Source organism: Triturus cristatus, chromosome 5_1 (assembly GCF_964204655.1).
Source record: "Triturus cristatus chromosome 5_1, aTriCri1.1, whole genome shotgun sequence".
Lineage (NCBI taxonomy): Eukaryota > Metazoa > Chordata > Amphibia > Caudata > Salamandridae > Triturus > Triturus cristatus.
The window spans coordinates 368739051-368765029 of NC_140587.1; the positions used below are offsets into that span (position 1 = coordinate 368739051).

Consider the following 25979-nt stretch of genomic DNA (forward strand, 5'->3'; position numbering starts at 1 on the left):
GACCCTAGGGACCCTTAGGATTCAAGGGGACTTAATCTCTCAACTTAGGACAGCCACAGGGCGCGTTTACACAGTGGTGAAGGGAGGGGACGGGGCCTGAGGTGACGTGTGCAAACACGCACTATGGCACGTTTTGAATTGGGGATATAATTTCCCTTCAATACTGAGGGCCCCTGGGGGCTAACTAGCCCACCAAGTGCTTCCAGTAAGCGCCACTGAGCTGCATTGCAGAGCGGTGGTCCAGGCCGTGCCACTTTTTACACCTCTCTGCAACACAGCTCTGTGGCACTTACTGGAGGTACCTAGTGGGCTAGTTGGACCCTAGGGACCCTCAGGATTCAAATGAACTTAATCTACCAACTAAAAACAGACACAGGGTGTGTTCACACAGTGGTGAAGGGAGGGGACGGGGCCTGAGTTAACGTGTGCAAAAACGCCCTGTGGCCTGTTTTAAGAGGTAGTTTTAATCCCCCTGCCCTATTATATACTAGGGGCTTACAGAGGAGGTCATGCTAATCACAGGGGGACCCCAACGCATAATGTTCCCTAGTGTATTTAGGTGTTTTCACTGTATTCTAAGTGTCTTTTAACATAGCACTGGCTCTAGGACTGGTTAGTCAGACTCAGTTACCACCAGTATCCGTCTGAAAAAGTTGAGGGTACAGGATGATTTTGCAACAAGGCTTCTTTCTGCTCTTCTTTTTGTTCTTTCTGCATGTTATCCTTCTTCCTGCACTTTTCTTCGTCTTTGAGGACTTCTGTTGCTTCTTTCTGCACTTCTTTTTTTTCTTTCTGTGCATTTTTTCTTCTTTCTTCACATGTCCTATCGCTGTAGGCATAGTTAGAAATTAGCATTTAAAAAAAACCTCAGAAATTCACTGAAAAAACCATAGGTTTCAGGGGTGTTATAGTTAGCTGGACTTTTCACTTGTACAAAACCATTGAAATTCCCCCGTTATAGTTAGTTCATCTAACTATAACTCGCGCGCCCGCAATGCACTGCTGATGACGTCACATATTACATCACTCATGACATGGTCAGTGACATCACTCATGACATCACTGATGACATCTCAAATGACATCACTGATGACATCACTGATGACATCATCCTTGTGATAGAGTGGCAGACCTCCTCTCACCCTAATATAACCTTTGATGCACACATTCAAAAATAGAGACTACAATTTTCAAAACAATGGACATACCAATACCAGTTACAACAACCTCTTCAGTAATTCTAAGATCCACATACACATCCACTCATTCACCAACAGTCCTATACAGCCACTCATACATATACTCACTCATCATATGTACTCATACACCTATACATCCTGTTACACAATGCCACTCATCCATAGAGTTACTCACACACATAGTCACTCATGCTAATAAAGAATCAAACATACATTTACTTGCATATACAGTTATACACACACCACCACACTTACTTCTACGGAAACTTACACATACTTAGTCTTTTAAACAATCACTTATAGAAACACATACTTATTCATACAGGAACTCTTTCAATCTCTCACTCTCACATATACTCACTTATATACACTAATAGTCACATATACTAGTTTAAAACATATGTAGTTACTCATAAAGACACTATTGAGACAGTCATTCACTCACTAACACACCCATACACACACTCATCCACCCATACAGTCCTGCACACATGCTGTCTTCAACACATACAAACAGTGAGTCACTCATTCATGCAACTATGCACTACGTAATACCCCCCACCGAACCATGCAGACACTCAGACTGACACTCAAAAAACCAACTAATAACCTATATAGACACCCATGTAGCTACTCACCAACCCATGCAGCCACTTATACACAAAGTGAGAGACTGATACAGATATTTACATATTTAAACATTACTCACTAAGCCATGTATTCACTATGAGACACTTAATCAGTCAGTTACACAATCAATTTTTCAAAAACAAATCATCCATTTAGACACTTATATACCCATTTATTCTTCCATCGACCTTGAGATATACATATATAAAACATATTTAATTTTCAGAAAAACACACATTCACTGGATGATGTCATCAGTGATATCATCAGTGATGTCATTTGAGATGTCATCAGTGATGTCATGAGTGATGTCACTGACCATGTCATGAGTGATGTAATATGTGACGTCATCAGCAGTGCATTGCGGGCGCGCGAGTTATAGTTAGCTGAACTAACTATAACGGGGGAATTTCAATGGTTTTGTACAAGTGAAAAGTCCAGCTAACTATAACACCCCTGAAACCTATGGTTTTTTCAGTGAATATATATATATATATATATATTCAACTTTCTTTCCCTCGGTACAGCCGCCGCTCACCAAACCAACGGGTGCGTCGTCATGAAGGACCACCAAGGCAAGGTCCGTAGTATTCTTTCTCTCTTTCTCACATCGACAAAGATTGACGACGCTGTGTTCTGACCAAAAATTTATTGGAGCAGCTTAGAAGCTGCTCCAATAAATTTTTGGTCAGAACACAGCGTCGTCAATCTTTGTCGGTGTGAGAAAGAGAGAAACAATATATATATATATATATATATATATATATATATATATAGATTGATAGATATGGGAAATTGGTATCCTGTGATTAACTTCACAAACGTTTCACCGCCATTATTGAAGGACACGTAAAAGCAGCTCTCAAAGCAGCGAGCTCAAGACAGGTTGTAGCTTGCAGAAGTCTTTTTATTTTTTCATTTTCTTTCCATTGTTTTCGTTTATAAAGTGCAAAGTGCAGTCAGTGCACATTGGAGACAACAAACGACCTACGCGTTTCGGCCAGAGGCCTTCGTCTGGGTCAAGATGTGTGAAGTGCAAAGGGATTATAATGAGGTTGGTTGGACCCTCCCTCTGTTACCAGTACTGGGTGGCTATTAAAGGAACATTACACTTTTTAAACTTTTTTCTTTTTCACTTGCCAACTTTATACACTGATGTTAGCACTAGTGTCTGTGTACACAAAGTTTTGGTCAAGCAGGAAGGTTGTGTGGGTGGAGGGGTCACTCAAAACATATATATATATATATATATATATATATATTATATATACACACACACACAAAAATGGTTTCTATTTTCTTGTAAAATACTTACATTTTTGTGCTAAAGGCAGGCATGGTAAAGGCATATGCTTGGTAAAAAATGTACAGATAGGCACAAAACTTTGTTGTACATATATATGTGGGGCTCTGTGATTGACTGTGTGGGTGAGTGAGTAGATGTGTGAGTAGCTCCATGGGTGACTGACTCAGTGGGTGAGTGGTTGTATAGGTGTATGAGTGGATATGTCAGTGACTGTATTAGTGAGTGAGCAGGAGTATGAGTGGCTGTATGGATAAGTGACTTGATGTGTGTGTAAATCTATGAATCAGTGAGTGGATTTGTAAGTACTGCTATGTGTCTGTGAATGGGGTTGTGCATGGTTGTGTAGGAGTGGTTGTATTGTGTGAAAGGTGCTATAGGGGTGTGTGAGAGTGCATTAGTGATTTTGTGGATGATGTCATAATTGATGTGATTTGAAATTTCAGCAGTGATGTTGTAAGTGATGTCATGGAAAATGTCATGAGTGATGTAACATGTGAGCTTAAAAGCAGTGCAATGACAAGGATTCACACACTCATTCACGCACCCACACAACCACTTACATACCCATTCACACATCCATACAAGTACTCTCACATCTGCTCACTTACTGATACAGCCATTCACAGACACACACACACGCTCACTCACTTTCCAATACAAACAGTCACACACAACTCACTCAAACAAACACCAACTCAAACATCCACTCTCTCTCCCCTATAGCCACATACACAGCCAGTCACTCACTCATAAAGTCAACACAACTACAGCCCGAACCACTGAATGGAATTGCACCAAATTTGGCAGAAAGGTATGTGTTGTTACACAGATTGTGCTTTTGGAGATTTGGTGAAAATCCATTCAGTAGGTTTGGGAAATTTAAGAAGAAAAAGATAGTGATATGTGTGGTCGCGAAAGCACCTCAGAAGAACACACCTTTACGTTCACCTAAAAGTTGTGGTTCTGAAGAAAGCATGCCCACTATCTTAGACCAAGGTCCCTGACACAGTACAACCAGAGTCATTTAAAAACAAGGCCATGGGATACAGTTTTAAAGGCTGCACTCAGGTCCAGCATTACCAGCACAGCCGTCTTACCCCATTTGCAATATGCCTGAGAGACTTGGAGGCAGGCAGCAGCGCAGATTCAGTGCTTTACTTATGTCAGAGCCCTGATTGGGTCCGGTGCAAGATATCTGTGTCCTCATTGTACCTCATCAACTGCTGATTAACATGTTTCAGCGACTTTAGAGAAAAACAGAAGTAGGGAGATGAGCCCAAAACTTTCTGGTTGTAGGATCCAGTGTGGGTTTCTTCAGTTTAGGTACAACAGTGGGATGTTTTTACTTAGAGTGGATCAGCCCTGTAGTAAAAGACAGGTTAAGCAGCTCACATAGAGCAAGTAGAATGGCCTCCATCCCTCTCTCCAACATCATGTGTGTCGCTAGGTCCGTCGGTGAGCAAGATTTCACTTTAGATAGAAGAGCGCGTAGCTTTATTGAGGATAAGGTGTTTATGCTTTGAAGACCAGGCACAAAGTTAGATCATAAAGACCATGTTGCAGGGCCGATGTCTCTCTTTCTTCAGAGCAATCTGATTGCAGTTATCTATCAAGAGAGAGTAGTAGAAGGAGAAACACATTCCAGAGAAGATAAAGATTTTACTACATTTAAAAGCTCCTGTGAAGAATTCTGAGCATGCTCAATCTTTTGAGCTTAGTTCTGGCTCAGAGTAAACCTGATCTGTTTATGGTATTATTTCAGGGCATTGTGGAAATTAGCTTTATCTGGTGCACTGTAGTTCCTGCACCAAAGATGTTCAAGTCGTTTGCATGACTTCTGAATAAGCAATAGTCATCACTAAACCATTCTGCTGAAGTCTTGGAATGGGTGCAATTTTTCATAGGTGCGATATAGTCCAATGCATCACTAATCCATGATTCTAATTGCGAGTTGGCTAAATTTTCTAGAAATAGGATGATTTGCACTCAGAGCTGCTGTAAAGGCAGCAGGAGTAACCTTAGACCATTTGTGCATTTTGAAATGCCGGTCTCCTAGTGATGTGGGTAGCGGAGCAGACTGGGAGGCATGGAAGGGAATAACAATTTGGTTCAACAGTACCACAGGCATGTGGGGAGGCACACTTACACAGACTGAATTGGCAATTATAGGATCTAAAGTATGGCCTTGTCTATGAGTAGGAACATGGACATGCAGTGTTTCTAGAACTTCCATAAGGTACACTACCAAGCAACTTGTGGCATCCTCAAAGTGCAAATTGAGGTCACAAAGGATAAGAAAATTAGAATAACGCAGAGCATAAGCGGGTAGAATATCCGCTAAGATCATTATGAACTGTCAGGCAATGCCAGGTGGGTGATAAATCAAACATCCTGCTAAAGTGTAACTACTGTATAGAGATAGTGAAAAGAAGACTGCCTCACAGCCCGCAATCACCACTTCTGAGAAGGTATATGGGATGTGCTGTTTGCTAATTACTGCAATCCCTCCTTCCCTTTTGGTTAGTCTGTGCCGCCTCATGATTGCAAGGTCCTGTGTGATAGCATCGAGGATGTCAGGATCTGAGTGCACTGTAAGCCAGGTTTTGGCAAGGAAAGCGCATTCGGCTGGTAGTCTATCATGAAATCACATAAATCTGCCTCATGCTTCGGTAGGGAGCAGCAGTTCAGTTAGTAGCACTGTGCTGCGTGAGGTATGTTCAAGTTTACTTCCCTCAAGTCCCTCAATCGTAGGACTTAAGAAGACGAACCCAGACTTACCACAACCTATTTCACTCCTGGAGACATCCATAGAGTGTTTGCAGTCTTCAACAATAGAAGTAGAAAGTTGGAGAATTTCCTTAACAATGTATCACACAATGGCTGGTTCTGAATCGGCAGGGGCCCTGGGTGCAAACGGGTGCAGACGGGCCTGCCTTTGGCACACCAATTGTGTGTCTTTCGCTTTGGCACACCAGCGGCACGTCCACGCAGCTGTCATACTTAAGTAGTCCGCTTACAAGAGGGCATGGCTAAGGCATGGCAGATGCCGAGATCAAGGAAGGCCAAAAAAAAACACTGGAGCCCAGCAGCTCTGCTCCTATCTGGCAAGCTATCCTCCCAGATGGAGACACTGGGAAAGAAATGGTGAAGTTAAAATCAGAACGACAAAATAACAGTGAAAAAAGAAAACATAAACAGAACTAAAACTAGCGGGATGACCTAAGATGGCCACGACTGGGACAGGAGCCAGGTAACTCCCAACAACTAATGTGCTACAAGGAAATGAAAGTAGGGCTTACAAGAGCCACTCGAGGTTGCTCCTCAGAATGAGGGAGTATCAGTGCACCTTGCAGTGAGGAACCTGCTGCAACACGCAGCTGTCATGCTTAAGTAGCCCACCAACAAGAGGGCGTGGCTAAGGCGTGGCAGATTCCAAGATCATGGAGGGCCAAATAAAAACAGACTGGAGCCCAGTAGCTCCACTCCTACCTGGTAGGCTATCCTTCCAGATGGATATATTGGGGATAAAACAGTAAAGTTAAAATAAGAATGATAAAATTACAGTGAAAAAAGAAAATATAAACTGAATTAAAACTGGCGGGGCTGGCCAATGATGGACACTGACCGGGACAGGAGCCCGACAACTCCCTGTGCCTAGTGTGCTACAAGGAAATGAAAGCAGGGCTAACAATAGCGGCTCAAGGTAGCTCGTCAGAATGAGGGCATATCAGTGCACCTTGTGGTTAGGAACCCCCGGGGACCCCCATCTCCCCGGGGCATTCATAGAAAATTGTAGGAGGGGCGCATATATATATATAGATATAGATAGAGATAAATAGATAGATATAGATATACATAGTAAATGAGACAAAAGCAGACAGAGAAAGGGAGAGATGATAAAAATACAACTGAACAGTAATTTTATTGTGCAAAAGTTTTGAATTTTTGAAATAGAAACTACTATCAGTGTGATGTATTACACTCTTTCTACACCCCAGCAGAGGCTGGCTCATAATTCAAAACAGTCAGAGCACTAACCAATGCAGGAAAAAGGACACTGAGATATAAATAATAATTCTAACATCATCTAGAATCTAAGGTGTACCAAATACAGGGCGATCTCCTCATGGGCCAAGAATGCAAAGTTCTGCCCAATAATGAATATTTTTTAAGACTTACTTAAATATTCACATTCTAAGGTCAAAAACTTGTTGAAGGACAAAAAGAATCTCAAATAAATCTTGTGGCAAATATCATTGCTTGTTGGTTCCAAGATTATTTTATTCTAAAAGAAGCTAACTTGGCCTACTCATATTAGGCTTTAATAGAAAGGTGTGCTCTGGGACACCATTCTGTTTTTTATAATGTCAGTATCTGCACTCTTTTTCCTATATGTCTTCTCATTCATACTTTACTGCTGCTGGACAGATGTTAGCCCTGGTACAAAAACTTCACATAGATATCCATATATAAGATAGAGAAGCCACCTTTTCCTATACAATTATACCACAAACAAACAACAAATGTAAATTACACCACCCGACAATCCTTCCATTTAAGAAACAGTATACATCCTACTGCTGTCCTCGCTTGTTATGAATTGCTGCTCTAGCTCCATTCTTATTGCAGTGAATGGGGTTCTCAGGCCTAACCTCAAACTTTCTTTCTGATCTTGACATGCTTCCCTCTGTCACTTTAAGTTTTGCAAGAAATATATTCTTTAGTCTCGTATCTCTAAGACATACAATTGCGCTGGCAGTATTTTTGAATCATGGTCCTTTAGCAAGCCAACACCAGAGTTTTCCTCGGACATCAAAATAAATAAAAACTGAAACATTGTGTGAAAAATCAGTGCTTTTTGCAGTGTCCTCCCACTTTTTGATGACCCTCCTTTATGTACTGAAACCGGTGGTTACTAACTGTGATTGTACCCTGGGCTCTGCTAACCAGGCCTATGGCCAGTGCTCTGTTAAAAGATATATGATAATTAGGTATAATCATCATTGGTTCTCACAGCCTACCTGTAAGTCCCTAAAATTGTATAGGGCATGTAGGTTTAGAGGCTCAGTGTAGATTTGATGCACTTAAGTGTTTACTGCTGTTTTGCATGCTGTAATTTTAAAATCCAGTATAATCTCACAACAGGGTCTCTAGTGGTGGAATTATTACCATTCAATGTACCACTCCTAATAATCCTACTCACAACAGGTACCTAATGGGAATAACTTGTATGTTTCACAACACAATGTGTTTATATTATCTAAAATAAGGCATGTGTTTTTTAAAGACGAGAACCCTCACTCACCACTAGGATGACATGCTTCATCATTGGGTTCCCTCTTGCACATAGTGCCCGCAAGGTGCACTATGTGGGCTACAACTCACCAATGGAGAGGAGCGTGAGGTGTTTTGTTATACCAATGGAAACAGTGACTGAGGGGCAGAGTGCATATCAAAAGTGATTTAAAAACATCTCCTAAGGGAACCAAACTTTAATAATATTCCCAATGGATGACAAATAAAAGTAGTGTGACGATAGGGGTAAAAAATATTTCCTATCTGACTAGGTCAACATGTTTCTGCTAAGCGACGTAGAGTTCATAGCATTCATCAGGACCACTGTCTTGTCACTCTGCTATAAAGTGAAAAAACCATACTTATATCTTTTCATGTATGTAAGTAAAACAGACCAACTGCAGTCTGGTCTTCTTGTAGCCCACATAGTGCACCTTGCGGGCACTATGTGCAAGAGGGAACCCAATGATGAAGCATGTCATCCTAGTGGTGAGTGAGGGTTCTCGTCTTTAAAAAACACATGCCTTATTTTAGATAATATAAACACATTGTGTTGTGAAACATACAAGTTATTCCCATTAGGTACCTGTTGTGAGTAAGATTTTAAAATCCAGCCCTGCCTTGCAGTCTGCTCTTGAAATAAAACTATAACCAAATTCAGCTTTGGAATTAAAGGAATTTCCAAAGTCTTAACCTACCTTATTTTGCATATAGGTCACCCCTAAGGTCTGCCCCAGGTTCCCCAAGGGTAGGGTGCCATGTTAAATTAAGAAGGAAATTATGAAGGATGTTTTTTATTATTGTCTATTGAGGGACAAACTGCCAATTTCCTTTATTGTAGTACATTAGCTCCACAGGCTAACATGGGAAGGCTTTATTTAACATGAAAAAAGTCTCTCTGTTAGACCTGGCATCTTTTGGCATGGTTTCCACTGGCTTTTTGCTTCTGACCTCCTCTTTTTGGCTGGCTGCTGAACTTAGTTGTTGCTGGTTTTAGGACTCTGGGTACTTTACCACTGCTTACCAGTGCTAAAGTGCATGTACTCTGTGTCTAAAAGGTAATGGCATTTAGTTTCTACTTAATTAGCATATTAGATTTACTAGTATGTCCCATTCAGATTCAGTGCATTGTGTTTTCCCTGGGCCTGTAAATCAAATGCCACTAAAGGGCCTGCAGCACTGATCGTGCCACCCACATGAGTAGCTCTTCAAACCTGTCTCAGACCTGCCACAGTAGAGCCTGAGTGTGCTGTTTTAAACTGCCATTTTGGGGTTGCACTCTATTTAAAAGGTATGACATGTACTTATGAGTTTTACATGTTCTGGTTGTGAAAAATGTCTACATTCGTTTTTCACTACAGCCAGGTCTAATTTCTCCCTTAGATGAGCATTGGAGTTGCCTTGTAACACCTTACAAGAGTATCTTCCAATTGGAAGCAGATAGAAAATTGAAGTTTGGTGCCTCAGGACACCCAATTTAAAAATACATCTGATAGTGAAGTTGGTTGTTAAATTGCAGGTCTGAAAATGCCACTTTTAGATAGTTGGCATTTCCTTACTTAACCATTCTGTGCCTCTGCCTGATCCCAGGAAAACATGCCTGGGTTTGGATTACAGTTGGGCATTGCAAATTTACCATAGACAGTCACACACAAAGAGAGCTGAGGAGCACCCTGCATATCCTGATGGCCCATCATCAGGCTGATGGCTCTTCCTGAGCTAGAGTGGTGGGAGGGGTTGATGCTTGACCCTGAATAGGGCTGTGCCTGAACCTTCACAAAGAGCTGCCTACCCACATGGTCTGTTTGGAGCTAGTGCCAGGAAGGGCAGGGTCCTGTGTACTCCAAAGACCTTGATTTGCAGTCTCCCTAATTCAAAGGCAAAAAATGGGTATAAGTACTGGACCTCTGACACCATATACTCAGAACACTTCTGGTTTGAGGACATTCTGCCAGGAAGAACTGTTGTGCTGCCAGGAGGGGCTGCCACTTTGCTAGTTGATTTGCTGTGTTGGCATGCTGCCTGCTGCTTCTGTCCTGGGAGTGAGAGGACTGGACTTTGCTCTCTACATCCTTCTTTCTAAAGTTTTTCCAAGGGCTTGAGTTGAGCTTGCCTCCTGTTGGAAGTCTCAGGGTCATCAAAGACTTCACCTGCAGCACCTGGGCTCCTCTACTGAGAGCCTTACTCTGCCAAGTGGTGCCAAATCCAGTTCCTGGGCCCTTGGAAGTGAGTTTCTGTGCTAAAAAGAAGTAAACCAGAAGAAAACCAACCCATCAACTTTGAGCGCTACACTGGAACCTTGGGCTACACTGAAGCCATGGTACCCACTCAATATGACTTACAACTCAAGCATCTGATGCCGCCGCAGCACCTCCAAAGAATGCCACCACGTGAGTCTCGAGTACCACATCACCGAAGTCCATGATGCCTGATTACGACTATAACCCAGCACCTGTGGCCTGTGGTGTGACATCGATCCCGCAAAGGCGATACCTCGTGACTAGACCCTTGATGCTTCTTTGACACAGCACCGCCATCAGAACTGATGCCTCGCCACAGCCGCCATATCACCTTCACTGTCCCTTGCATCGTCACTGGGCATCAGTGGCTCAACGACTATGCACCGTCTCCAGGAACCAATGCCTTCCTTGCTTTAGTGACACCTCACCTCTGTTGTGCACTGCTTCATCCGAAGCACTGGTGCACCAACAACCTGCATAGCAGTAAGGAACCAATGCCGCAACTGCCTCAGTGACGCCTCACCTCCCCATTACCGTGCATTGTCTTAGGTTCTCAACGTTTCCAAGTTACTGTACTAGGGTCTGCACGACTCCGTAGCCGACCCGCGCTTCATCGTGGTCTGCCTGGACTTTTGGATTTATACTTGTCAAGCATGTCAAGATAGCCGCGATCAGAGCTAGTGTGTTTCTAAATGCTATTACTGCATATAATATTGCAAAATTCATATCTTGTTCGATTTTTGTCGTTTTTGTCTTGTTTTACTCAGGTAAATATTGGCTATTGAGTGCTTTTGTGATGTTCCAACTGGTAAACAACCTTTACAACGCAGTCATTACAACGCAGTAATTACAACACAACATCCTTTAATTCGCATGCCATTACAACGCAGGCATTACAACGCATGTCACTTCAACGCATGTCATTACAACGCATGTCACTACAACACATGCCATTACAACGCATTATAAGGTAAGTACTGGGGAACAGTAATTTTTAACCCTACACTATCCAACACTTACCCTACTGCTGCACCCACTGGAGTGGGAATGGTAATTTTTACCCCTACACTATCCAACATTTACCCTACTGTTGCACTAACTGGAGTGGAAATACTAAATTTTACCCTTACACTATCCAACACTTACCCTACTGTTGCCCTAAAAGTAATATGCGTTGTAATGGTATGCGTTGTAATGGTATGCGTTGTAGTGACATGCGTTGTAAAAGTAGTTTCTAAAAATGCGTAGTGATGGCATGCGTTGTAAAATCATGCATTGTAATGGATGTTGCGATGAAAAAACTGTGTTGTAAAGGCATGCATTGCAAATGTTTGCGTTGTAACATCATACATTCGTTCCAACTGTGTTATTGTGTGTGTGTACAAATACTTTACACATTGCCTCTGGGGATAAGTCTGACTGCTCTCTGACAAGCTACCAACGGGGAGAGCAGAGATTTTCTTTGATGTGTAACTTACTTACCCTGATTAGAGTGAGGGTTCCTACTAAGACAGGGTGCATACCTCTGCCATATAGAGACCCCATTTCTAGCACTATCTTCTGGCAGGAGTGAGCTAAAATAGTGTCAAATTAATAGCTGCAATGGATCCAACATCTTGCTATGGTTGGTTTTATTATAACTATTATAGGAATAAAGCTATAGAACTGCTTTCCTAAAGTTACCCATTTTTGATTTGTAGCAGCCTCTTCTGATTGTCCAGCCTTAGACAGGCTGAGCCAAGCTGCTTTAATCAGGTGTGAAGTGGCCTGAACTGAGACAAAGGAAACATCTGGTGGGAGGCGATATGCTGCCTGCAGATTCCAGGACAAAAAGGGGACTGGGTAGCCAAACGGGTCTTCAAAGGGAGACAATGAGGACAGGAACCAGGCCCACCCCTACTTCCTGCACCCCTGCCAGATGGGAGCCCCTTCAATTGAATTAGGAGAGGGGTTAGAAGGGGAGTGTAGGAGAAAGTTAGCTACACCTGTGGGTGGGCTTAGCCAGACTTGAAGCTCCAGGAGAGACTTTCTCCATTTTGATTTTTGCAGTGCTTTGGGACAAGAATATGCCACACTTTGGTTAAAATGATCATCACAGAGGGTGGCACCCTTCCCCCATTGGTTAAGGGTACCCCCTTCTTGCCAGGTCGAAAACCTGGATAAATATGGAAGAGCTGCCCAACAGCTCAGATCTCTGCCTGGAAGTATCAAGAGAAGAAGGACTGCCCTGCTGAACCCCTGGTCTGCACCACAAGAGGGCTGCTCTCATAAAGACTTTGGGCTTCACAAAGCTTTGTTTGGCTTCTAAAGGATTAAGGAGTGGACTCCGAGACAGCAACAGGTATAAAAGAGCTTCAAGAGGACACCTGCATCAGTTCCATCAAGACAAGCCCAGCTGACCAGCTTCACCTGGACGTTAAAGGATTTGATCAGGTGCATTGTGGAAATTGTGGTCCTAAACCTCCAAGTAGCAAATCAGAGTTTCTGGACCCTTGACTGGTGTTGTGGACCCTCCCAGACCCAAACAAACATTTGAAGAAGAAGGACTGCCCTGCTGGACCCTTGGACTGTACAAGAGAGGACTTCAACTGCTGCACTCACATGGCTTCACAACAAAAGGACTTTTTCTGTCTTAAATGATAAGAAGTGGACTTTCTGATCAGCAACAGATAGAAAGGTGCTAGAAGGGCTACCTGCAGCATCAACAACAAGGACAACTCCAGCTGACAAGCTTCACCAGGATTTTACTTGTATTGACCAGCTGCATTTTGGGAGTTGTAGTCCCAGACCCCAAGAGGGAAACCAGAGCTTCCGGGACCTTGGTTGGCTGCTGTGGACTACTTTCCTGCATCAAGAAACACTTCTGGGAATAAGTTTAAAAGGTGTTACATTGTGGGCGGCCTGAACCCTTGACTTTATTCTGGTCCAGCACGACCTTTTTTAACCCCTTGAGAGCTAGTTTTACTTTTAAACATTAGAAAATGTATATCTCTTTTTCTTTACATTTAGGTCATTTTCGAAGGGGGCATCAATCCTATTAGGATATATGTGAGCCACTGACTAGCAGCTGTAGGCTCCTGTTTCCCTCCTTCTTCTTTTCCCCTTCTTATTAGACCCTGAGTGGGCCACAATCTCCCCACCTTGTACACAGATTTTCGTGCACTCCCTACACCCCACCCACACTACTGGTCCTGAAGAAATGCCAAGGATCGTTTGACCACTTTCAGGCGTGAAACATGTCGACCTTCAATACAGTTACCAATGGCACATTGCGCCCACGCTGGTAACCCCTAACCTACGGGTTATTTTACTCTGCCAAGGGAACCTCCGCATTAAAAACCTTTTTTTTTGGATACCTTTAGGCATTTTTACTCGCACGGCACGCACGCACTGCCCTTCACACCCTACCTGTTACCCACACAACCACATGCACCCATCGGCAGCTCTCTAAAAGATCTCCGTCAAAGAGACCCTTCGGGGGACCTGTAGAGCATTGCACCGCCGGCCCGACGAGGAGCAACAACCCGATGATGAAGCATGACATCCCCTGGGATGTGTGAGGGCTATAAGAGACACGTTTTGTTTCTTTCATACCCATGACCTGACACTTCTTTCCCCCCCCCCCCTCTTCTTGTTTTTTTCCTTTTTTGTCCCCATAATTGCGAGGACCACGTGTTTACTAACTGTATACACAAATCTTGGAACAGTGCCCTCTTTTTGATTTACATATTTCCGGTTCCCTACATTGGATTCTTGTCATTTTGGTGTCATTTTAAAGATAAACATATTTCCTATTTAAAAGAAAATTGGTGTTGGAATTTTATTGTGTGTTATTTCCTACTTATTTACTGTTTGGTGATATTAAATGCTTTACACACCTGTCTCCTAAGTTAAGCCTGAGTACTGGTGAGCCAAGCTACGAAGGGTTGAGCAAGGATTAATTTATTGAGACTTAAATGGGCCTTATTTGTGATTGTGGTGTTATTACTAGATGTAGGTACCCACCTGCACATACTCATAAACCACCTTTCAACACATTTGTACAAACGTTCTTATTCAAAAAGGTTGTAAGGTATTTTCTCATGAGACCACTTCCTGGCTCTCTTCCTTACGTCATTTGGTGAAACACCTCCACGACAGGCTCATCTCACTCTTTCTAAAACAGAAATACATCTCATCAGCTTCTAATTAGGAGGGAGCAATATCTGCCGCCTCCTCTAGATACCAAGCCAACAGTTTCAGTCAGAAAGCATGGTTAAACCAGGAGGGACAGGAGGGTATTTAAGGAACTGGATGAGCAAGAAGGTTCAAGGACTAATGAGAATTCTCCAGTCCATAGCCTCCTGGGGACACTTCACAGACCCTTTCCTTCCATTCTGAGGATGTACCAAGCCAGATCCTTTGAAACAGTATACAACATTGTAAGAAACATCATGTAAGACCAAAATCCAGCAGGCACAAACAAAACTTAATGAAACAAAAATAAAACAGCATCAACCCAACGAGGTGTAAGCCAACACCTTAGAGCCAAAATCCAATTCCCCGTCACCAGCTGTCTGTAAATGCTATTGGAGAATAAACGTGGAAGCCATACCACAGGATGGTGATTGGCAAAGATCACTGTTTGTATGTGTGTATGTAGCTCTATTTCGATAAGGCAATCTTAGCTTGGAGCTATGTAGGACATACCTGCTGGTGTAAGGATGGTGGTCATTAGGGCCCAGAGGAGGCAGAGGTACAAGCTGTGTAGGGTTACCATGATGGAACCCATCTCATCTACACCTGAAGGCAGGCTGCAGCCGGCACCTACAAGAAAAAGTAAAAAGAGCCATCAATAAACAGGGGTAATAACTTTAACCAACCCTATTTGTCTAAGAGACAGAAACAGGCAACTTGATAGAAACACAAATACAGACAATGGACATGTAAATATGAGAGTAAGTGACAAAAACAATTAAAGTAAATATGAAATAGGAGAGAAAGCATGGCAGAAAGAAACACACCAAGGATAAAGAAGGAGAAAGCTATGTAATTACTGAGATAAATGGAGAATACGTAGAATAGTGAGACAATGATAGAGCCATGGTCAGTTCAGGAAGGAGTCCAGACACACCGAAGGAAGCCCCCTGCCCTCCCAAAGCCATTCAGGAGAAATATCCTTTTGTGTTTTTTAATGTTACATGTGTGCCTGCAATCTGTTCTCTTTGCCTATCACCTCACATTGATGAGAGCTGAAGTGAAAGCACTTTGTTGCTACAATAAATCAAGTGCATTCTTCATCTGCTCACAAGGATGGGACAATCTCACTGTGAGTGAGGGGCAGCTTCTTACATATCAGACTTTAATCTATACACTACCGTTGGATAGGGTTTCCTTTTTTCAGAGATTAATGGAGACCATTTCTTCTTTTTATGAGATTCTGGAAGGACCTAGATCTGATGCCTGAATATATTGTGTAAAATTCCTTGCCTTTTGTGCATCCTGACAATTCTTCCCAGTTTGGTTTATAGATCCTGTAGGAATAGTTCAGACAACTCTAGAGGATGTTTGAAGTAACTTGTTTATGTGCGTGCCCTTTCAACTTGTCATAAGTTAGAAAATATATATGCTGCTTTTGTTTTCCTATTTGCTTTCTAAGACTAGACATGAAAGTACATGCCAGGTTGGTAAAATATTGGCAATGTGGCAACTTAGCATCCTAGCCACTGATTCAGTAATGATGAAACAGGTAGTGTCTCAGAAAAGTTGATAGGGCTGGCTCAGAGTCAATCACATGTCAGGAAAAACTGTAATTATATTGTTGCCTGGCATGAAACTTAATCCGTCCTTGCCTGCGTCTCCTTTCAAAGGCAGGCAAACTCCCTATTTCTAAGGGTGTTTTAAAAAATCCTTTTTGTCTTTTTTCCCTAAAACCCTTAGAACACTGCTACTGCCCCACATGCTTTAAATGCACCATGCCTTTTTGTAAGTAATTCTTGGAGAGAAACTACAAGCCTTGTGTAGAATAGTGTTTACTTCCAATTAATTTGAGTTGTGCTTCTAGCCCTGGATGCATTAAAATGGACCATTCACTGGTTTTCCCCATAATTTCCTGAAGGGAAACCCATCTCCCTCATAACTATACATTGTATTGTGTTCTGATAAACGTTGCTTGCCGACACAAAGCTTACATTTTAAGCTATCCTGATCACACAAAATCTGAGAAATTGATCAGTTTGATGCATTGATTTATGAACTCTGAGATGACAACTGAGGAAGACCAGACTCCATTGATGGTGTGAAAAGTGACCTGGCAGATCACCATGATGAAAGCATGTTATTTGTAGAAAATGCCTAAAGTGATCTTTTGCCACCATATGAAACTTGTCTTTCCTGATTTCAGCTGAGAAAAATCACAAAAAGGCGGGAACTACTAGGTCTGAGAGGAAGGATTTTATCAACCTAGGAGTGAAAGCAGCACTGTTAGGCCCAGCAAGAAAAGGCAGAAAAGGTAAACAGGAGGGTGATACATTCATCTAGGAGATTGAATGGTACAGACTCATTCAGTTAAAGATTGTGAGCAATACATATTAGCAGTTGCAGTTTAAACATTTGGTAGTTTATGACCTCATCAAAAATTGGAAAAATGTTTAGCTAGTCATGGGTAATATGCAGTACATATTGAAAAGCAATATTCATCAGCTCACTGTACTTCCATTTCCATCCTGGGGTTCAATATTCCATCAGTTGTTAGTTGAGGGTCATGCCTACCTAAACAAGACTTTGGGACCGATTCCAATGCAGTTCGGAAATCATTCAGACAGAATTGGTTTGGGAATGGTTACCGACCGACTTGGATCTGACCGATTAAGATGCATTTGGATGCTTCCAGATACTTTCGGTCGGACTACCATTGATTTCAATGGGAGCCTATGTTCCGACCGAATGCCCTGTTTATCACAGACAGTTGGCTTACAGATTGATCCTCCCCTGATATAGTAATGGTCCTACCACAAGGCTACAAAATATTCAGATTGGATAGGATTGGGCAGGCTGGGGGTAGACTGACCATTCTATTAAAACATTTTTATAAATGTATCACCGATTCCTTCCCTATCAAAGTGTGTGAATGCCTCCAATTCTCAATTTGCTATCACCCACGTACACCTTCTCAGGATTATTAATTTACAGACCCCAGGCTCATATGGAGAATTTTTAGAAAAATTACCCGACTCTCTTGCCAGCATACTTTTAAAGAAATCCAACACCACCATAATAGAAGACCTAAATCTACACATGGAGGATCAGAACCTCCCCAGCGTCAAAAGGTTGCACCTGGACCTTGAAGGTCAACAACTCGCCCAGCTGGTAACGACGGCCACACACTCTAAGGTACATTTATTGGATTTACTAATCTCTAACCACACCAATATTAAAGTAGCTCCCTCAATACTGGTCCCCTGGTCAGACCACCACTTCATTCCTGTTAATGTATGAAAGAAAGGAAGAGAGGACCATGGGCCTCCCCCTAAAATTGAGACAAGAAAAGGTGTTGGGGCAAACTCAAAGCAGAGGCATGGGGGAACACTTTAGCAGAAACAACTACACCCCAACACCTCAATAACAGTGGAAGAAGCATATTCCAGATTGGAAACCTGGATTACCCACTCTCTGGACAAAGTGGCCCCCGAAAGTTACCTCCAGAAAAAAAACCAAACCCAAGGCGGGGGGATGGTTCTGTCCCCAACTGCTTTTATTAAAGAAAAACTGCAAAAAGTCAAAAGAGATTGGAGGAAAAACTATGACCCACAGCTGAAAATTCTATAGAAGTCAGCCATTAGAAGTTACCACAACAGTATCAAAGAAGCGCAGGCAAAGTTCTTTGAGGAGAAAATCAGCTTGGCCCAGAACTCCTCAAGAGAACTGTTTGCAGTAGTCAAGGCTTTAATTACTCCTGTCCAGGACCCTCAGCCAACAGAGACCTCGGTGGAGAGATGTAATGACTTAGCCACCTACCTTCTAGCAAAAGTAACGGATATATACAGCTTTTTTAGGGCAGGCAGGGATTTAACCTCAAGGTGGGAAAAGGATCAGTTAGGAGTTCCCCACTTAAAAACCACTACCAACCTCCCGCTCCAGGAGGCAAAAGAAGCAGAAACATTGATGAGTAAAGTGAAGTTGGGCTCGCCTCTAGACCCTGCCCCACCGCATGTCCTTAATACAGTTACCCCTATCATCCTTCCCCCTCTAATTAAAGTCATTAACCAGTCTCTGGAGAAGGGCATGGTCCCAGCGTCACTGAAGCACCCTATAATTAAACCCCTGCTAAAAAAAGCCAATGCAGATCTGGCGCAAGTAGAGAATTTCTGTCCCATTTCCTTGCTGCCGATGGTGGGCAAGCTACTGGAAAAACATGCTAACAGATCATTGTTGGAGTTCCTTGAATCAAACCACTGTCTCCACATCACCCAGATGGGCTTCCGGGCACAACACTGCAGAGTTTGCTCTGTTGACGGTGGTGGAGGAACTCAGAACAATGTTAGACCAGCTGCACTACTCCTCTTGGACCTGAGCACAGCCTTCAACACTGTGGACCACCGAAAGCTGCAAAGCACACTCTCGGACTTTAGGTTACAAGGTACCATTCTACACCGGCTGGCGTCATTTCTGGAGAGAAAAACATTCCAGGTATTGGAAAATACCACCCTCTCCAAAACGATGTCCTTAACGTGTGGGTTGCCACAGGAGTCCTTATTGAGCCCCACACTGTTTAATGTGTATATGGAGCAACAATCTAGGTTCAACCAAGAGTTTGATATCTCCATGACGTCCTAAGCTGACAATACGCAGCTGGTGACCTCTTTAGAACCCGCAACCAACAGGGACTCCGAGAGATTTCCCTGCATGGAAATAATCATGGTTTGGATGACAAACAATTGTTTAAAGCTAAACGGGGACAAAACGGAGTTAATGATACTCAGAAATAAGACAATTCCCAGATCATATATAAGATCATATATAAGTTGGCCTGAATGCATGAGCAGTCCACCCAGGCCTCAAGATTCAATTAAGAACCTGGGTTTTTGGCTAGAAAAGGATCTCCCCATGACTACTCAAGCCAAGAAAGTCGTGGCCACCTGTTTCGGACGACTTAGTAGTCTGAGAAACATCCTAGAGCAGATTCCAATACAGCTCAGGAAGATGGCAGTCCATTCTTTGGTCACCTCGTGCCTGGACTATGGAAATTCACTATTTCTAGGGGCACCAAAATATGTGACTAAAAGACTTCAGGTGGTCCAGAATGCTGCAGTAAGACTCCTGTGCAATCTCCCAGCTCGGGAGTCAGCAAAACAGCACCTCAAAGGGCTACATTGGCTCCCAATGGAGGCCAGAATCAAATGTAAGGCATTGGTCATAACGCACAGAGCTCGACATAACAGAGGCCCTAGGAAAATTGGAAATTTGGTGTCCATACATATCCCAAATAGGAATCTGAGATCAAGCCTAGATGGACTCCTAAAACCAACAATTGCCAGGAAGGCGAAATGGGGAAGCAGATCCTTCTCCCACCTGGCCCCTAAACTCTGGAACTCGCTACCACGGGAATGTCGGACCCTGGAAAAAGAATTGGACTTTCGGAAAGCAATCAAAACATGGCTTTTCAAGCAATACCTCTAATCCCTGTCCTATCTCAACGTGCACCCTATCTTTTAGCACTGGGAAGTCCTAGGGCAGCTATGCGCTTTATAAGTCGCTAATAATTATAATAATAATCATGCATAGGCTATCATTGAAGAAAGGGGTGGCTGGGGAAAATCGAGTACCCTGTGGCAGGCACCCCCTGGTGCCTGCCACACTGTGCATGGCTGGTAAGGGGGGACCCATGGGTACCCCAACGGGCCCGATTGGGAAGGCTCTGGGTGCGGAGGGGCCTGCTACGGGCCCCAAAGTCTGATTCTGACTGCTGATTGGAGTCAGATGGTACAATTCGGAAAGGCTGTCTGAATCCGGCATTGTAATCGGTCATACGGAAACGCGGACCGTAGAGACGTAAGAGTCTGCTCCGTGCGGCTCGGTCATTCGAATGCTGTCGGGTTCAGATTAGGATGTTCCTAACACCTAACTCGCATCGTAATCAGTCGGTCAGAAACCTTTCTGATTCGGTTGGTAAGACACATTCCTGATCCGATTCAGACGGAGCACATGTGGTTAAGAGGCCTTTCAAACTGCATCGGAATCTGCCCCATTATTGTAAAAGCACTATTTTAATTGTGCCCAGTCTAATGAACGGTGATCTTAGATGCCTTCATTCGTTTTGTAGCTTGGGCAACAACAAATTACATGCTTAAGAAATGCTTTAATATTTATTACAAAATGTACAGTGAGTTGTGAGGTTTAGGATTATGCGTGCACAGGCCTCGAGAAATCTACTTGCCCTCCTGCTGTAGCAAGTTGGATTTTATCAGGATAAGCAATTTTTAGGGCCTTTTGGCCTGTTCTGGTGAGCCGACAAACAGCAGATGTTCTGTTCATTCAGAAAGTTTAAGATCAGCAAAGATGCCTTTAAATATGTTTTTATCTTGTCACGTTTGTTGTGCGTTTAAAGACCAAGGTCAAATTTCAGTTTATATGTTCTTACAAATTGCTGCTTACTTTATCCTGGAGATTGGTGTTTAGTTTTCTTTCTCTGACCGCAAAATTGGAGTATTTTGTAAAGTGAACTTCCTGGGGCGCAGGCTTTAGGGTGTTGTTTTTGTTTCTAACACCCAGCATTTAAATAGCTTGAAAAGGAACTGTATGAATATTTCAAAATATATTTCAGTAGTTAGAAAAGGGCATTTTTGTGTGGAGTGTGAAAACATATTTTAATAAGATCTAAACAAATCAGAACACTTAACTGATGTGCAAATGATAATTATTATTCTGAAACCCAATTTCCACACATTATCTTTTGTATGCTATATACTTTTATCAGTAAAACTGCATGTTAGTTGGAACTTTTATGGCCGTTTCAATTAAAAATGAGCTGTCTGTAAATGACAGTGCAATACCACATTATGCTTTAACAATATATTTATTGAAAGTGAGAGTTTTTTAACATGAACTGAAAAGCATTCCTGCCCCTGCCCTGATGACAGCGTTATTCATGAACTAAGAGGCAAGTCAGGGGTCATGTGTAACCTCTATGTGGGCTAGATTCTTATTATACATGGAACAAACGTTTAGTCTATTAAATCAATCAAAATAGGTTTTTGTACAGCAGACATCCTCAACTCACATATTTGAAGGGGCTTGCATATATGATAGTGAAGAAAAAGGCAACACAGCAAAATGAAATATTTGTCTAGAATTACAAAATTTGCAACCTTCTTATGGGTCAAGTACATTACAGTAAGGTCGAGTAGATTATTCAAGTCACTAGACCTGCAGGTCTGATAACATTTTTATGATTTTTTGAGGCCTCACACAAGGCATTGTTCCCCAAATGAGAAAAGCTACTTTTACAAAAGATTAGAAGCAGGTCCAGCAAATAACCCTGCAGCTTATTGTAGGAGTAGGTAGTGAGCAATACCTTACCATGTTTTCTTTGAACAAAATCAATTAGTTCAGTATGTAAGACTCGTCTTTTAGATATTTTGTCAATAATCATTTACATATTGTGTGCCAATCCAAGTTCTCGTGCATATCCAATGATGGTACATATCTTGTGCATATCCAATGATGTTAGTATAATAGTATGTAAACCACAGGTCAATGAGGGAAGCCCTCAAACCAAGCAACTCCAACAATAGCAGAGATTTTATTATGGCTCTCCTAATTTCCACTTTGGTGCCAGGTCTGGACATAGCAAGCTTCCTTCCCAGAGTTTGATTGGTCAGACTAAACGTGAATCTAATTTGCTTTTGTAAGGTAGAATTTTTAACCTGAAAACAATTCTGAGCAAGCTACATGGCTCAGTATACAACCACTTTGAGAGTTTACCTGGAGATTCCTCTGAACCATAAGCAAAAGAGCACAGGAATACGGGCTCTCCGACAAGATTGGCTTTGATGACGGGCCTCAGAGGTTAGTAAATAGCTAGTGCAGCACATAAATTTAAGTTGTGCCTTTCAATTTTAGCAGTGCTAGTTAATCATGACAATTACATTTTTCATTAAAGCAGACCAAGGTGTTTGTAGGCTGGTAATTTGGCAACTCCTTGATCATTCATAAACCACCAGTACGGTTTCTTGACATTTGTATCAAATACTAAAACATTTTTCTTTGTTGTATTTACTGACATTTTTTTGTGGTACTTATGAGAGGTGCTTGATTGATGATGCAGGCAGATACTATCTCCATTTAACATGACTGTGTCATCTGCATAGTGTAATATTAGTGTCAAGGTCCCCCTCTGTTTTGGGAATCAAGATCTATGATAAGACATATTAAAAAATAGCCCCTATGTGTGAGACATAGAGGCTGAGCAAGAGAGCGTTGAACACATAGGGCCCGATTCACAGAACAAACTTAAGACAAAATCCTAAACTTAGAACCATTTTGGTATTCACAGAATGCACTTACTACTTCTGGTATTCACAGAATGAATTTACTACTTTTGCGATTCACAGAATAAACTTACTACTTTTGCTATTCACAGAATGGATTTAAGACTACTAACTTTACGTCTGCACTCGGGCCGGAAATTCCGGCCCGGAGGCGGAGCTTCCGGCCCGGAGGCGGAGCTTCCGGCCCGGAGGCGGGGCTTCCGGGCCGGAGGCGGGGCTTCCGGGCCAAAGGCGGAGCTTCCGGCCCGGAGGTGGGGATTCCGGCCAGTGGCGGAGATTTAAAATCTCCACCTCTGGGCCGGAAGCTCCGCCTCTGGGCCGGAAGCTCCGCCTCCGGGCCGGAATTTCCGGCACGAGTGCGGACGTAAAGTTAGTAGTCTTATATCCATTCTGTGAATAGCAAAAGTAGTAAGTTTATTCTGTGAATCGCAAAAGTAGTAAGTTCATTCTGTGAATACCAGAAGTAGTAAGTGCATTCTGTGAATACCAAAATGGTACTAAGTTTAGGATTTTGTCTTAAGTTTGTTCTGTGAATCAGGCCCATAGCCTTGTTCCAACACCCTATTAGTGTAGATCCTACAGGAATAAAGCAGAGGTGCTGCTAAGCTTTATTTAAGCCCGGGTTATACTGTATATCTATAGATAGCTTAGAACAGTATGGAATTCCTCAGCTATTTGGTTTATGCCACAGTACGTTCTTCTCAGCTGAATCAAATATCATTTTGACGTTGATGAAGCAAGCATACAATAGCTCCCCAGCATTAACAAATTTGTAGATGACCAATGGGAGTGCTAGAATTTTGTCTGATATACAATTTACAGAATCCTGTTTAAATGAATAGAAAAAGATGTTGATGTGAAACCTAAGCTTTTAGTTCATGTACTAAGATGTGTGTGTAATATTTGTCTTCAACATCAAGTAGTGTAATTGGTCAGTTTGATGGGTCAGTTGGGGCCTTTTTTGAGTCGAGCCTACCAGATACCACAAGCTGTTTAGTTGTGAAAGACATATCATTTACTTAACAGAAAAATACAGGGTATTGCAGACAGCCCATTACTTACCTTTGGTTGGCTTATGTGTCTCTCTTCTTTACTTGATTTCTGTTGAATGGCTTTCATTGTCTTCATCTGTCCACCTTGTTTGTCTCTCTCATGAAACATAGCCTCTTTATCATCTCTTTTGATAGGCTGGCTTCTATCCCCCCTCTGCTTGCTTTGAGGGAACTACCTTTTTTCTTTTTGTTTAAGCACTCCACAAGAGTGCATACATTTTCCAGCTGTTTCTTTCATGTGCTTTTCTCCCCCCTGAACAAGTGTTTCTCTGACCCATGTGCTTCTATACCCCGCCTGAACTTATGTAGTGCTGTCACCTCTGTGTGATTCTCCCCTGCTCTCCATGTTGCTCTCTTCCATCCAGGTGTTTCTCCCTTTGCCCCTGTACTATCTCCACCATGTTGCTTCTCCCCATCTCTTGTTACCTCGCTTGCTCCTCAGTCCACTCTTGCAAAGCGCTCCTGCATTTGAATCTTTTTCTAAAGTGCTTGATCACATGCGCACACCTATAAAATTATACTGCGGCCGCGTCCTCATATTTGTTTTCTTCTTTTGACCATGCTGTACAGCATGATTAAAAAGAATTAGCAAGCACAATAAGTGTCATAGGTGAGACTTATTGGCTTAGACAACGTTTGATTACATAGCAATTGCAATATTGACCCCCTCTTTGTATCCAGTAAACATTTGTTGATTTTAGCCTACTTCCTCACAGCATCTTCATGGCCCACTTGCAAGTTTCCCTGGTACTCCCAGATTAAGAATCCTAGAGCTGGGCCTGGTTAGAGAGGGTGTGAAAGAGAAACAAATGAACAGGGAAAGAGTATGGTAGCAGAACAGTATTGACAAACCTATTGTACTCTAAATATTGGAGTTAATGAAAGAAAATAGACTGGCTTTGGAGCAATATTTTTGTAAATGATATTGATGCTATAGCATTTATATCTGGCAATTTTTTGTTGTTGATATTCTGACATACACCCGGAGGAAGAGAAAGCAAAATAATTTGTGGGGAATAGTGTAAAAGAGAGGGGGCTAAGAAAGAGACCAAGGGAATAGGGGTTCTTCAAAAACAGAGAGAGACAACGGAAGACAGAGTAATGAAGTGTTTTATGCACCCCAGATTTAACACGCAGCTGGACCAGGTATTGCCTGCAGATGGGAGACGGGTCCATTTCTTTACAGTTATGTACGAAGTTTGTAAAAACAAAGCAGTCTAGTTTTGCCTGCTTCTTTGCAAGGATTTTCCCTTCAGTCCTTTGCAGTAGAATAGTTTACAGACATATCATGTCCAGTGACTAATTGTTTTTGCTTAGTATTCACAAATGATAGCTCCCTGCCTATGGCATGGAAAGGATGGTTCAATGTCCCTGTCCATATAAATGCAAAGTACAGCATGAGTATTTTCATTGTGTCTTACAAAATAAGGATACACCCTTCAAATAATAATTGCTTGAAAACTGCTGCTTAAGAGGATGCCCAAGAATGTATGGATATTGAGTGAGCAAAAACATAAAACTAGGAAAGCACTGTTGTGCAAATGTGTTTGTTGAAGTTGCTGTGCAGCCATTGACATCCCGTTCTCTCCTTCCCCTGGTATGGTAAACTTGATAGATTGAGGTCTCGTGGCCCCTCACATTAAACCCCAGGGAATGCATCAAAATGCTAAGCCTTCCCAGGTGAGGCGTAAAGTGGAGAAATATCTTTATTTTTCCTTGTTACTTCCTCT

At 42.4% G+C, this 25979-nt stretch overlaps 1 protein-coding gene across 1 annotated transcript in view; it reads right to left on the reverse strand.

Annotated features, from left to right (window-relative positions):
* Positions 1-25979, reverse strand: part of LOC146830898 (fibrocystin-L-like) — a 1500901-nt gene that overhangs the window by 1429272 nt on the left and 45650 nt on the right. Inside the window, exon 2 of the mRNA XM_085605087.1 lies at positions 15360-15476. Within this exon, the coding sequence (XP_085461213.1) occupies positions 15360-15441 (82 nt within the window). The 5' untranslated portion in view covers positions 15442-15476. The remainder of the gene's footprint in view (positions 1-15359; positions 15477-25979) is intronic.